General features: G+C 43.0%; 1 protein-coding gene across 1 annotated transcript in view; it reads right to left on the bottom strand.

Annotated features, from left to right (window-relative positions):
• Window positions 1-12,184, bottom strand: part of LOC123993286 (dedicator of cytokinesis protein 2-like) — a 198,533-nt gene extending 186,349 nt beyond the window's left edge. The window contains exons 1-8 of the mRNA XM_046295238.1: window positions 12,029-12,184; window positions 7,505-7,588; window positions 6,616-6,656; window positions 6,392-6,447; window positions 6,195-6,291; window positions 5,596-5,744; window positions 4,024-4,159; window positions 1,424-1,581 (exon numbers count right to left, since the gene is read on the bottom strand). Of these exons, the coding sequence (XP_046151194.1) occupies window positions 1,424-1,581; window positions 4,024-4,159; window positions 5,596-5,744; window positions 6,195-6,291; window positions 6,392-6,447; window positions 6,616-6,656; window positions 7,505-7,588; window positions 12,029-12,071 (764 nt within the window). The 5' untranslated portion in view covers window positions 12,072-12,184. The remainder of the gene's footprint in view (window positions 1-1,423; window positions 1,582-4,023; window positions 4,160-5,595; window positions 5,745-6,194; window positions 6,292-6,391; window positions 6,448-6,615; window positions 6,657-7,504; window positions 7,589-12,028) is intronic.
• Window positions 12,185-14,381: the final 2,197 nt, after the last annotated feature.

Genomic DNA, 14,381 nt, shown 5'->3' with positions numbered 1-14,381 from the left:
CAGCACAGCACAGTACACCACAGTACAGCACAGCACAGTACAGTACACCACAGTACAGTACACCACAGTACAGTACACCACAGTACAGTACAGCACAGCACAGTACACCACAGTACAGCACAGCACAGTACAGTACACCACAGTACAGTACAGCACAGTACAGTACACCACAGTACAGTACAGCACAGTACAGTACAGCACAGTACAGTACACCACAGTACAGTACACCACAGTACAGTACAGCACAGCACAGTACACCACAGTACAGCACAGCACAGTACAGTACACCACAGTACAGTACAGCACAGCACAGTACACCACAGTACAGCACAGTACACCAAAGTACAGCACAGCATAGTACACCACAGTACATTACAGCACAGCACAGCACAGCACAGCACAGCATAGCACAGTACACCACAGTACAGTACAGCACAGCACAGCACAGCACAGCACAGTACAGCAGCACAGTACACCACAGTACACCACAGTACAGCAGAGCACAGTACACCACAGTACAGTACAGCACAGCACAGTACACCACAGTACAGTACAGCACAGCACAGTACACCACAGCACAGTACACCACAGTACAGTACAGTACAGTACACCACAGTACAGTACAGCACAGCACAGTACACCACAGTACAGTACAGTACAGTACAGCACACCACAGTAAAGTACACCACAGTACAGCACAGTACAGTACAGTACACCACAGTACAGTACAGCACAGTACAGTACACCACAGTACAGTACACCACAGTACAGTACAGTACAGTACAGTACACCACAGTACAGTACACCACAGTAAAGTACACCACAGTACAGCACAGTACAGTACAGTACACCACAGTACAGTACAGCACAGTACAGTACACCACAGTACAGTACAGTACAGCACAGCACAGTACACCACAGTACAGTACAGTACAGTACAGTAGAGCACACCACAGTAAAGTACACCACAGTACAGCACAGCACAGTACAGTACACCACAGTACAGTACAGTAAAGTACAGCACAGCACAGTACACCACAGTACAGTACAGTACAGTACACCACAGTACAGTACAGTACAGTACAGTACAGTAAAGTACAGTAGAGCACACCACAGTACAGTACACCACAGTACAGCACAGCACAGTACAGTACACCACAGTACAGTACAGTAAAGTACAGCACAGCACAGTACAGTACACCACAGTACACCACAGTACAGTACAGTACAGCACACCACAGTACAGTACAGCACACCACAGTACAGTACAGTACAGTACCGGAATAAAAACACATGGAAAGTGGGGTAAGAGGAGGAAGAGAGTGAGGAGAGAGAAATAAATAGAGGCAGAGGGAGGAAGGGTGACCGAAGCACAAGATGGATGTAAAAAGAGAACTGGATAGATGGATGTTTAGATAGAGACCTGATGATGGTCTGTTTGTTGGGGTCGTATAGGGACATGAAGAGTTCAGAATCTTCTCCGATCCGACAGACGAAGTTCCGGACGAAGACATAGAGGCTGTGAGTGGGAGAGGACTGGATCCGGGCCGAGATTACTGAGTGGCCCGTCTGAACGTTGGACTACAGAAGAGAGAGAGAGAGAGAGAGAGAGAGAGAGAGAGAGAGAGAGAGAGAGAGAGAGAGAGAGAGAGAGAGAGAGAGAGAGAGAGAGAGAGAGAGAGAGAGAGAGAGAGAGAGAGAGAGAGAGATAGAGAGAGAGAGAGAGAGAGAGAGAGAGAGAGAGAGAGAGAGAGAGAGACTATGCCTACAATCTTGGATATCATATATGGTGTCTGACCAATGTCTTCTTTGCATTCTCTTTATCGCTACTTTCTCAACTCTCTCAATCTTACTTCATCCACACTTGTCTCCCAATCTCTGTAACTCCACCTCTTCAACCATGACCCCGCTTTCCCTTATTCTCAGTCTTTCTTTCTCTCTTACTCTCTGGGCTCTATTTTCGGCTATGGCTAAGGAGGCGCTCGTGTCAAATGCACGTTAGTTTGACATTTCGTAATGTAAAAACGGGTGCACTGGCATTTTCCAGCTCTAACGCCAGGTTTGGCAATTTACCTGTCTAGCGTCAGCTCCCTTGTGCTGAGGTGGGAGAGGTGGCAATATTTGAGGTGTGTCCTTAAAAACATGCGCAAGCCACCATTTTATGCAGCGCTAATCGATAGTTTTAAGACCCACAAAAAGCAGGACTTAACCGTAGCCCAGTTGATCATGGCATGTATTTGAGAGCGGAAGCGCAGCCTATCCAGCCATGATGCACAGTGCCAATGGAAGAGAGATGTACCTTTTGTGCAGGTGAATATCATATTTAGAACCATACAAAACGATTGGTTCCCCCCCATTGTATTTAATTAGATTAAAAACCCAGCGTAGTCTACCCTCCCCTTAATCAAGGCTGGTTTAGCGGCATCGCATGTGTCTTTTTTGTATCCATGTCCATTAAAAGGTCAAATAAAAAATATAAAAAATTTCCCAAGTAGTCTATGAGTAATGGTCGACTGAGAATGTTTTGAAGTATGAGGTTTTTGCCCTCATACTTTCCCTTATTCACAATTCACATACCTGTATACTTCATTTCGATTGTTCAGGTAGGTTATTCATCCCCATGTTCGATGAGCGCCCCTTGTCCGAATCGCGCTCCTATTCAGTCATCCTATAATGCCATATTAATAGCAGTTGTTTTTTAGAATCAAGCCTTGCACATTGGCAACGATACAATTGATAGGAGCCTAGAATTTTGTATAGACGTGCGAATGTTATGCGTAAAGACATTTAGGCCCCACAGTGCCACGGAACGGGAGAAGCGATTTATGATATCATGTTTCTGACCCGATCCTACTTAGAAATATTGTTGTTGGTTAAAAAAAAAAAATATGGACTGTTTTTTTTGTTTAATTTGATTAATAACCAAATATTCACTGACCATGTCATGGCTCGAATGCAATGCAATCTGTAGAAGTGCAAATACGATCCGTTTATAAACATTACATTTGCGAGCAGTATAAAGGTGAGTGGACATGCCCCCTTTCCCTTTATATTGGATCTTTATCTAGCTCCTGTGAAAAGTTTGGATCTGCGTAAAACTCTCCATAATATAAATTCCATAGTCCATATTCCATATTCCAAATGGCCTTCTCTGTACTATAAGGCCATGGGGAGCAATTATGGTGCCTGTAACTGTTTTTCAGAGATACAGATGTAGGATCTTAATTTGATCACCCTGTTGCAATGCAGGAAATATAAAACTTGTAGTGTATTTGAGGTTTTAAAAGGCTTCTGAAGCTTGTCATTTCTACTTTGAAATTTCAGACTTGATTTGCCCTTACGAAAAATGTATCAACCCCTACACAAATGTCCATGAATCATAATCCACATAATAATTGACATTTCTAGTTGCTTCAGGATTATTTTCCTGCTGTAGAAAACTGGCTCAAAATGAGATCTTACATCTGTAGCCTATTTAAAACAAGTAGTTGTTTTTGTTTTTTTATTACAATTTGATTATTACATTTGATTAGAATGATCAGTCTTTTTTAGGCCTTATCAAAAGCGCAGTGAATTTAATCTTCATGCTTATTGACCATGCAATTTACAGCAGGCTTAGCCTCTACATCAGTACAAATACTATAGTCTATATTTAAGAATGTATTTTCATATTGAAGCAGTGAAATTAGAACAATGCGGACTGCAAATATATTCATCATATTTAGTAAATATGGTGCAGGCTATTTAACGAACTAGGCTATAATAGACTAACTGACAATGCAATACATTTTTTTAAAAGAAATACCCAACTTGAAGCAACCATATACTTAGCCACGGGTCATGTTCTGATTGCCCAGTGAGGGTCCAAGCCTCAACTCACCAACAATTTGTTTATTCATCAAAACACACTACCAGCTACTGCGCCCATAATTCCAGTTGTGAAAATAGCAAAAATATGAATAACAGCCCTGTGAACCTACAGCGCTGAGATTGATCATTGTGATAGGTTTGTTCAAACCTGACCTGTTCCTCTTTGATGCGTTCGTTGATCTTGGTGGTGGCATCTTGGTGGGCTCTGAACAGGCTGATCACGCTGGCGTTCTCTGGGTCCAGCATGTTCCCATTCACATCCCGCACCACCAGGTCCAACTCCAAGATCCTGGAGGGGACAGGGAGGAGGAAGAAGAAGGAGGAGGTGGAGGAGAAGGAGCAGATGGAGAAAGAGAAATGTTTATCTCTCAGACAGATGCAGAGATGGAAACATTCCCAAATGAGAATAATCTATTTTAGTGATAATGTGCACTCTTAGAAGTAAAGGTGCCTGGAATAACCTTTGGGTTGCCACACAGGCGGAACTTTTCCAGTTGAGAAAGATTCCTTGAGGAACCCCTCAGAAACACCTTTTTGCGATGGAAGGGGTTCAGTTATGAACCTTTTTAATAATATATTGTAGAGGTGACAGCCTATCAGATTGGAGGCATGGTTTATTGGAAGTATGGCTTTTCAGCTATTTATTTTTGGTCGCCTGTAAAATGTAATTCATCTTCAAGTCTGTACACTGGAAATGAAAATGTTCCTTGAATACTTATGCATATTACATATAATATCAATAATATTAACGATGCTGATTACATACAGTAGTAAAGTGGTAACTATTTAACTACTTTGGGATTTGCACAGGCTCTTGAGGAACTCATACACCTCTATTGCATAATCTGCCTACTGCTATAATCTGTTTAGTATCGAATGATTAGTGTGCATGTAAACACAGTCAATGAGGGTAACAGTCATGTAAACGGCATTAAGGTCATAACCGAAGTAATCATATGCCGATTAAAACCCCTGCTTTTTCGGAGCTGTCTTTCAAGTGATTAACATGTAGACATCGTAAGCGGCGTTCCAGCTGTGTGTTTGATCATGTGCCGATCTAGCACCAGCCGTAGCGAGCCTCCCTCTTTAGTGTGAGGGAAGTGTGTCCGGGAACAACTGAATGTACGCTTCGTAGAAGTCCTTTTCAAATTACACAAACTTCATATGTCCGAACTCAGAATGAAATACGCTCTGCAAAAATAATATGTTCACTGTGGTTTATTTTGATTGGCAATTTTCTGCATTTATCAGAGTGCCAATCAGGGAGCCTGATTTCAGATGTGTCCATGTAAACAGGATTATTAGGGAAATGGTTCTTCTTGCAGAGCATGTCAATTATTTCATCAAAATATTATTTTAATCTGACTGTCAACAATAATTGCATTACTGTGTGCATGTAACCGCCCTGAAGCTACAAAACTGTCAGTGTTCAACCTTAACATGTGATGACAATACAACAGAACAGATGAACAGGAATGACATTTACTCTAACGGGTGGCCAAAAAAATATATATCTTAAAGCCATGCCCCTGCTAAGCCATGCCTCCACTCCAGAGGAACCCATTGCTACAATGAACCATCACCTGTTCTTCCAAGAACCCCCTCAAGTAACCGAAGGTGAAAATATTATCCATTGAATAGTAATGGTTCCTTGAGGAACTCCAGGGTTTCTCGAGTCACCACTCATTCTAAGAGTGTAGTTCTGTTAGAGTCTATGGGCCATACTTGTTGCCATAGTCAATTTTGGAGGTGACTTTCTGTTTGAGCTCCTTGAACTCGTCGCTAGGCAGCGTGCCAGACAGGAGCTGGGAACGCCATTCCATCAGATCCCACATCAGCCGTTGGACCTGCACCACACGCTTCTTCTTATTGGTCTACACAGAAAGACAAATGGTTACACACACACGCCATGCACACAGACACACACACACACGTACAGATGTGGGATCTTAATTTGATCACTCTTTTGTTACTGCATATTTTCCTGCACAACAGGAAATGCAAACTTGTAGAATATTCAAGGTTTAAAACAGCTTGTAATTTCCACTTCAAAATGTCAGACTATGTCAAACTAATGTCAGAATAATTTAAATTTCCTGTTGCTGATTATTTTCCTGCTGGAGCAACCTGGCTCAAATTAAGATCCTTCATCTGTACATGTACATGTGCACGTACACACACACACACACACACACACACACACACACACACACACACACACACACACACACACACACACACACACACACACACACACACACACACACACACACACACACACACACACACACACACACACACACAAAGAGTGTTGAGGTGTTTACCACATAGAGTTGTTTCCAGATGCTTCCCCACTCCCTCAGAGTGGTGGTCACCTCCTTCACTAGGGGCATCTCTGCTGACAACACCACCTCCTGGTCCCTGTGGAATTAAAACCACATATTACTGACACACACACACACACACACACACACACACACACACACACACACACAGACGCGCACACACACACACCACTCACCCTTGCTTTTCAATTATGACCTTCCTCAGCTGCACTATGCTGGCCGGGAATGCTCCCTGTGAAGGTATGGGGGGGAGAGAGGTCGAGAGCGGGGAGAAAGGACAGACGTACAGAGTGAGGGAGAGAGTACATAGAAATCCTATTTGCTCACTTCCTCGCCAAAATAACATGCACTTTCACCCAACGCATCTACCCTGTCTTAACCTGTCCAGGTGTTGTCTTACCTGTCGATCCTTGTTCCTGACTAGGTAGCCTTTATACCAGCCTGCAACCAGGGAACAAAGGGCACAGTCAGAGGTCATACACATATCACATCCAGTCAGAGGACATACACATATCACATCCAGTCACAGGACATACACATATCACATCCAGTCACAGGACATACACATATCACATCCAGTCACAGGACATACACATATCACATCCAGTCACAGGACATACACATATCACATCCAGTCACAGGACATACACACATCACATCCAGTCAGAGGACATACACATATCACATCCAGTCACAGGACATACACACATCACATCCAGTCACAGGACATACACACATCACATCCAGTCAGAGGACATACACATATCACATCCAGTCACAGGATATACACATATCACATCCAGTCACAGGACATACACATATCACATCCAGTCACAGGACATACACATATCACATCCAGTCACAGGACATACACATATCACATCCAGTCACAGGACATACACATATCACATCCAGTCACAGGACATACACATATCACATCCAGTCACAGGACATACGCATATCACATCCAGTCACAGGACATACACATATCACATCCAGTCACAGGACATACACATATCACATCCAGTCACAGGACATACACATATCACATCCAGTCACAGGACATACACATATCACATCCAGTCACAGGACATACACATATCACATCCAGTCACAGGACATACACATATCACATCCAGTCACAGGACATACACATATCACATCCAGTCACAGCACACACACCTACACACACTGTAAAACTGTCTTAGTAGTAATCAGCTAAAATAATGGCATCCAGACACACACATTATTCCCAGTCAAACCACAACATTCCCAGTCAGCTCCCTCACCATCGCAGGTCTCCTGGATGTGGACTGTGTCCCCAACCTCCAGAGACAGTTGCTTCACCCCACGGCCAATGAAATTCCATGTTACTAGGGGAGACACAGAGAGATGGCCAATGAATGTCACACCAGTAAGAGAGAAGAAACCGAACCGAAACGAACCATTAGCTTTTGTTTGCCACACTTTAAACCCAACAAAAACAATCAACATTCCTTGTTCGGGGGAGGGAGGGAGGGTATGTTCGCTTTTTGTTTTGCTTGTTGGGGAACAAGCGTATACGCTGACTCTACAAAACATTAAGAACGCCTGCTCTTCCCCTGACATAGACTGATCAGGTGAAAGCTATGATCCCTTATTGAAGTCACTTGTTAAATCCACTTCAATCTGTATAGATGAAGGGGATTACAGGTTAAAGAAGGATTTTGAAGCCTTGAGACAACTGAGACATGGATTGTGTGTGTGCCATACAGAGAGTGAATGGGCAAGACAAAAGACTTGAGTGCCTTTGAGCGGGGCCTGGTAGTAAATGCCAAGACCTGCAACGCTGCGGAGGTTTTCACGCTCAACAGTTCCCTGTGTGCATGACGAATGGTCCAACACTCAAAGGACATCCAGCCAACTGTGGGAAACGTTGGATTCCACACGGAAGCATCCCCGTGGAACACTTTTGAAACTTTGTAGAGTCCATGCCCTGACAAATTGAGGCTGTTCTGAGGGCAAAGGGGAGAGTGCAACTCAATATTAGGAAGATAGTCAGTGGATATGTAAAAAGTGGATTTGAAATTATGCAAGTAATGTTATTTGATAGACTCCAATTCTACCTGCGAATTTCGTAGTTGATCTATATTACAGTACCTCCCCTCGCCCTCATACCCTCTCCTTCCTTCTCCTTCCCTCCTAGGGGCACCCTGCTGGCAGATGTCTGTCTGCACTGCGACACACAGAGACACAAATATATACTGTATACTGTACCTGACAAACAAATGCTCTCTCTCATACTAACATATCCATACATATCCACATATGTGCAGATAAAAACACACACACACACAGCGAGGAAAGTTCCAAAGGTGTCTGTCTGCATCACACGGTGTGTCCCAGAATCAGTAGTGGGGCCGGGGCCCAGATACGCGACAGGTGATATCCCGCCCAAACTCTATGTGCCATGGGCTCTCCAACCCTGTTCCTGCAGCTACCCAGTGTTTCGTTTGGGAAACCAAGTGAAATCTGTTCGGGGAAGATCGATAGCGGCATGTTTTTGCAAACAAAACACATTTCACTAAACTGTTGACAGCCCCTCTGCCCCAGCGAGATGTGTCACCCAGTTAATTATGCACATTCCCTATTACAAATACAAATTCACTATAAATGTAGGCTAACTGTAAGCCGCCCGTCACAATCAATGAATCAACAGCATCACCTAGGGCTTTATGTTCTCTCCCAGACTTGTGGGTAGACATTTTGGAGTGTAGCATAAAGTAACCAGTCCATCCAGTTTGCATAATAATCCAGCCCACACTCAAAGGCGATTACTCAAACGTGTTTAATTTGGGAGTATACCAATTATGTACGAAAGGCATATCTTTAGTCGGTTTTCATATCTTTTTCATATCTTTTTTCTGCCACGTGTCGTAGGCACAAGCTCTAAGATACAGATGGGTGTTTTGAATGAATCATCACCTTAGAAAGAAAGCTCTGTCCACTTCGTTGTGTTCGGCTTTGAAGCAACATCCACAACGAACCTGTTTTGCACTCAATATTTAAGGTGTTCCTCATGTTTGGTATACTCAGTGTATATGTGCGTGTTCGGATTACAAAAAGAAAAAGAGGATATATGTTTGTACGACTATGTCAAGGATGGTGTGCCTTCTTGAACATGTCCAATAGCGATAGTTATACCGCCCCCCCCTCAAAAACCGTCCGTGTCCATCAGTAATAATACGGTTGTGCACTGTCTTCCATTGTTCTGGTGTTTTACAGGTCTGTGTACACATGATGCTAGAAATGGAAACCTACTCACGCCCACTGTGCCGCTGCTCTATTTGTGACAGCCAGAAACCTCATGTTACTTCCTCCCTTCTACACTTCCTGTGTTTTCAATTCAACACGAAAGAAGATTTATCCATTTTAGAATTCATTTCCTGCAATTCTACACACCTTGCCCTGAGATGTAGAGAAAATGTTGCAGTCTTAAAGCAAGGTTGCTGTAATTCCACACATTTTGCCATTGGGACGGAGACTATAGGGCCGTGGCGGTCATGACATTTTGCCAGCTGGTAATTGGCATGCAAATGCTGCCGGTCTCACGGTAATTGACTGTTAATGAACCTAAACATGTTTAGCATCTCCAGGCTTTCCACGCATACACGCTTGCTAGTGCAAGCCTTCGGGAGGGGGGGAGGGGGGGGGGGAGTTGAATAAATCCATTTAATATAGCCTACACCATCACAATAACATGAATTATTTATTTGGTTGTGATAGAACTACAAACCTGGGAATGTCTTAGGACAAATGTAAACATATAGAACTGCATGGTGTGACGTTATACTGATGGTTTGGAAAACGTGGCCAGGAAGGCATGCACTCTGACCCTTGTGCTTCCAGCGGAGAGAGAGACCATTGCATTACTGCTCTGCACTCTTAGAAAAACAGGTGCTATCTCAAACTTAAAAGGGTTTTCCAGTTATCCCAATAGGATAACCCTTTTGAAGAACCCCTTTTGGTTCCAGGTAGAACACTTTTGAAGTTCCATGTAGAACCCTTGCCAGAGAGGATTCTACATGGAACCAAAAAGAGTTCTACCTGGAATCAAAAAGAGTTCTACCTGGAACCAGAAAGGGTTCTCCTATGGGGACAGCCGAAGAACCCTTTTGTAATCCTATTTTGTAAGAGTGATCTTGTATACCAAGCAAGTTATGGTATATCTAATCAATGGAAGATGACAGAATTAAAAGTGAAATGTGAAAGAAAGGCCGCAACGACCAAAAGCTGATATTTAGGCTATTATCTGAATGGACTTGTCGTTACGTGTAGGTTAACTGTAAGGATGGTGAGAAGCGCAGCAATGCAGTTAGCTAGTTTCTCTCAGTGTGACGCAGTCAAGACAGGTACTATGTAATCGGATGGAGTAATAAATAACTAGCAAGGAGTTAGTCTGGCATGAGTTATCAGCGGTTGCAGTCTCTCCCACTGTGCCTGCTCCAGTGCTCTGTCTTACACATACATTCACACACACACACACACTGCACAGACTCCACCTCCCCATAGTCTACAGCTTGTCGCTCTGTGCCTCTCTCTCTCCCTCCATTTTCTCCATAGCTCCAAAGTAGCAAAACGATTGGCTTTTCTGCTGCTTCCCTCACTCGGATCAGACCGGGTCAATAAGGTGACGGGTCTGGTTGTCCTTTAGGTACTTTCGGAACGAGTTAAAACTGTTTATTTATACATGTTGAGTCCGGCGCTTCCGCGTGTCCATTTCTGAACAGGACCTGTTACTCCCATCACAATTTGCAGTCATCATTCAGATTGTTCAAATTCAATCAGGAAGTGTTTAGAGAGTGATTAGAGGGACAATAGAGTGCTTGAGTACCAGGCCATTAGTGAGGGCCTTTAGTCAATTTGGTAGGCTTACCCATCAGCTCCATTAATTTACGCAGTTTGGGATGGGATTACCTTGAACAATGGTCACTGGGAATTGGACTGCAGGTCATGACTCATGACTGACGGTAAGGTTACCATGACAGCAAGGGAGAAGATTTTGCAATTTTATAACTCACTTCATGCAATTCTACTCATTTTGCCATGGGGTGGAGAGAAATGTTCGACTAACAAAATCAATGGGTCGCTTCAGTCTGTAATTCGACCATGATTTCTACACGTTTAGACGAACTAACACATTCTTTTTTTAAATGTTCAACTCATTCGGGGGCTCAATTTACTGTTGAGAGTTAGAATAGTAGAATACGCAAGGTGAAATGAAAAACATTTGGTTGTGCATCAGCAGTTGTCTACTATTCTAACTCTCAACAGTAAATTGAGACCCCGACTGAGTTCCTAAACAAAAGGGGGGGGAGCAAGCTGCCTGTGGGGCCCATCACTGCATTGTAGAACTACTGCAACAAATACAAACCCTGCTCTGAAGGTCAATATGTTTATGTTTATGAAAAGTGACAGTGATAGAATCAGTCTTTCTGATTAGGAAACATGCCAGGGTTGAGCCTGACATGCTATCATGTGTGTCAAGTGATTCCTGACAGTCACTGTCTGATGCAGCCACTGAAGCACTCTAAGCACCCATTTTGTTTCTCTGAACATGGAGGTCTATCAGTGATCTCTACCTCATCTCTCTCTATCATGTCTGTGCAGACAGTCAGAATGTTAGAGTCAGTTACCTGAGGTCTGCCCACTTCATGTCAAGGAGGAAGTGAGGGCGATCGGAGATCACCCTCTGCAAGCCTAGCAAGCAAACACACACAAGCACAGACACACATACACACTTAAGACTGCACAGGTGCGTGTGGGTTACTCACCTACGCCATATCGCTCCGTTGTGGTCGTCATCCAAGGAGCCATGACTGCCTTTCTTTTCTTTCTCGCCACCTCTCTCCCTTATACTCTTTCTCTTTCTCTGGGTGTCTGAGATACGTCCTCCGCTCTACCTCTCACTTCTGCGTTTTTTTTTGTTGTTGTCTGTATATGAAAGCAGATAACTCCTCCCCCTCTCCTTCCTCTTCACTTTCTCTTCTCTTGCTCTCTTCACATCTGTCATGGGATAACCGTCTCAGTAGTTGTTAGAGGCCTGTTCACTAACTGTAGCTCTCTATGTGACCTCACTCTTAGAAAAAGGGGTTCCAAAAGGTTATTCGGCTGTCCCTACAGGAGAACCCTTTTTAGTTCCAGGTAGAACCCTTTTTGATTCCAGGTAGAACCTTTGTTGTTTCCAGGTAGAACTCTTTTTGCCCGTTGTGTAGAGGGTTCTATCTGGAACCAAAAAGGGTTCTTCAAAGGGTTCTCCTATAGGGAAATTGTAGGTTCTAGATAGCCCCTTTTGTGTAGTCCGAACGATGAACCTGTTCTCAATGAGTGTTCAATGGGCAGCGTGAGTGTACTATGTAAGGCAATAGTTTAGTCTAAAGTGGCAAATGATCTTACTAACTTTTTGGCAGCCTATCTGAAATAAATAAAAACTCCATAGGTCTACTATGGTTTGATATAAAACACAACAGATACTTGGCAACATGTTTCAGCTCCTGCTTGGGCAGTGCTCCTAAAAAACACAAGCTCCTCTTCTCTCTCCTCTTTCTGCTCCTTTGCGTGTGTGATGGAGTGACCAGACAGAGTGATGCAGCCAGCCCTGCATCTAAAACAGCTTGTGCGAGTCCACTCCCACTGTGGATGTAGCCTAATCTTGGTAAACCATCTGGGAGCTAACGATTCTGTTCCGCTGCACGGATTCAATAGGCAATAGGAGGCTAGATGTAGCTTACTACTGCAACACCAATCTCTCATTATGAGTGATGGGACCGTAAAATTGATGTGTAGCGTGTAATTGCCTCACTTATCCACAAGAGGGTAGTATACATTACATTCGACAAGAGGTCATAACCATATACAGTAGTTGCACACTACAAGCAAGTGTTCACTTTTTAGAAACATGAGAACTGAGCAAACCCACACATAAATGATGAACTTTTATTTTTCCAAATTTGACGATCGATTGCCTATTGCCTATGAGATACAACTATCCAAATAAGGTCAAATTGATTTCTGTATAATAAACCCGATTTCATTCAAGTGACCTCTCTCATGCACAGTCCACAGCATGCTCGGTTCGCCACAGCATGCATCCATGGTCCATTACTTACATGATCCTGTGGGAACAGAATGGAGAGATTCTATATCAGAAGAGCAGCGGTGGGGGGAAAAGTACTCAATTGTCATACTTGAGTAAAAGTAAAGATACCTTAATATAAAATGACTCAAGTGAAAGTCACCCAGTAAAATATGACTTCCGTAAAATTCTAAAAGTATCTGGTTTTAAATGTACTTCAGGAAAGTGATGGAAAAAAGTACTCAATTGTCATACTTGAGGAAAAGTACAAAGTAAAAGTAAACGCTACACATCAAATTCCTTATATTTAGCAAACCAGATGGATGGCACAATGTCATTTTTGTCATTTATTTTTACAGACAGACAGAGGCACTCTCCAACACTCAGAAATAATTTACAAACGCAGTATTTGTGTTTAGTGAGGAAGTCGGGATGACAACACGTTATATTGATAGGTGCGTGAATTGGAACGATTGTGCTGTTCTGCCTGAGCATTCGAAATGTAACGAGTACTTTTGGGTATCAGGGAAAAGCTATGGAGGTAAAAAGTACATATGTTCTTTAGGAATGTAGTGGAGTAAAAGTACAAGTTGTAAAAAATATAAATAGTACTTTAAATTATTTTTACTTAGGTACTTTAAACCACTGCCGAAGAGCTTTTCTTTCAAACTGACAGACAGGAAACCACAATGACACTGAATATGAATAATAACATATTTATCCTGTTTTGAAAGTGTGTCTGGGTGCATGTTTGCAGAGCTGCTGGAAAACAGCCCCAGTACTACACACAAACACACTAACGCACATTCATTTATAAATTATAATGGATTCATAATTAGTTCATCCCACTCAATTAAACAAATCAATGTCCCCTGCAACCCTAAATACGCAAATCAAACGCCCCACAAAAAAAACGATCTATGCATTCAGACCTTTTTGTTCAGTGCGTGTTGCATACTGCATGTGTGTTAGAACTCACAGACTGGGAATAGTGTGTCACAATGTATATACAGTTGAAGTCAGAAGTTTACATACACCTTAGCCAAATACAA

Source organism: Oncorhynchus gorbuscha, linkage group LG13, assembly GCF_021184085.1.
Source record: "Oncorhynchus gorbuscha isolate QuinsamMale2020 ecotype Even-year linkage group LG13, OgorEven_v1.0, whole genome shotgun sequence".
Lineage (NCBI taxonomy): Eukaryota > Metazoa > Chordata > Actinopteri > Salmoniformes > Salmonidae > Oncorhynchus > Oncorhynchus gorbuscha.
This window is presented reverse-complemented; position numbering and strand designations above follow the sequence as displayed.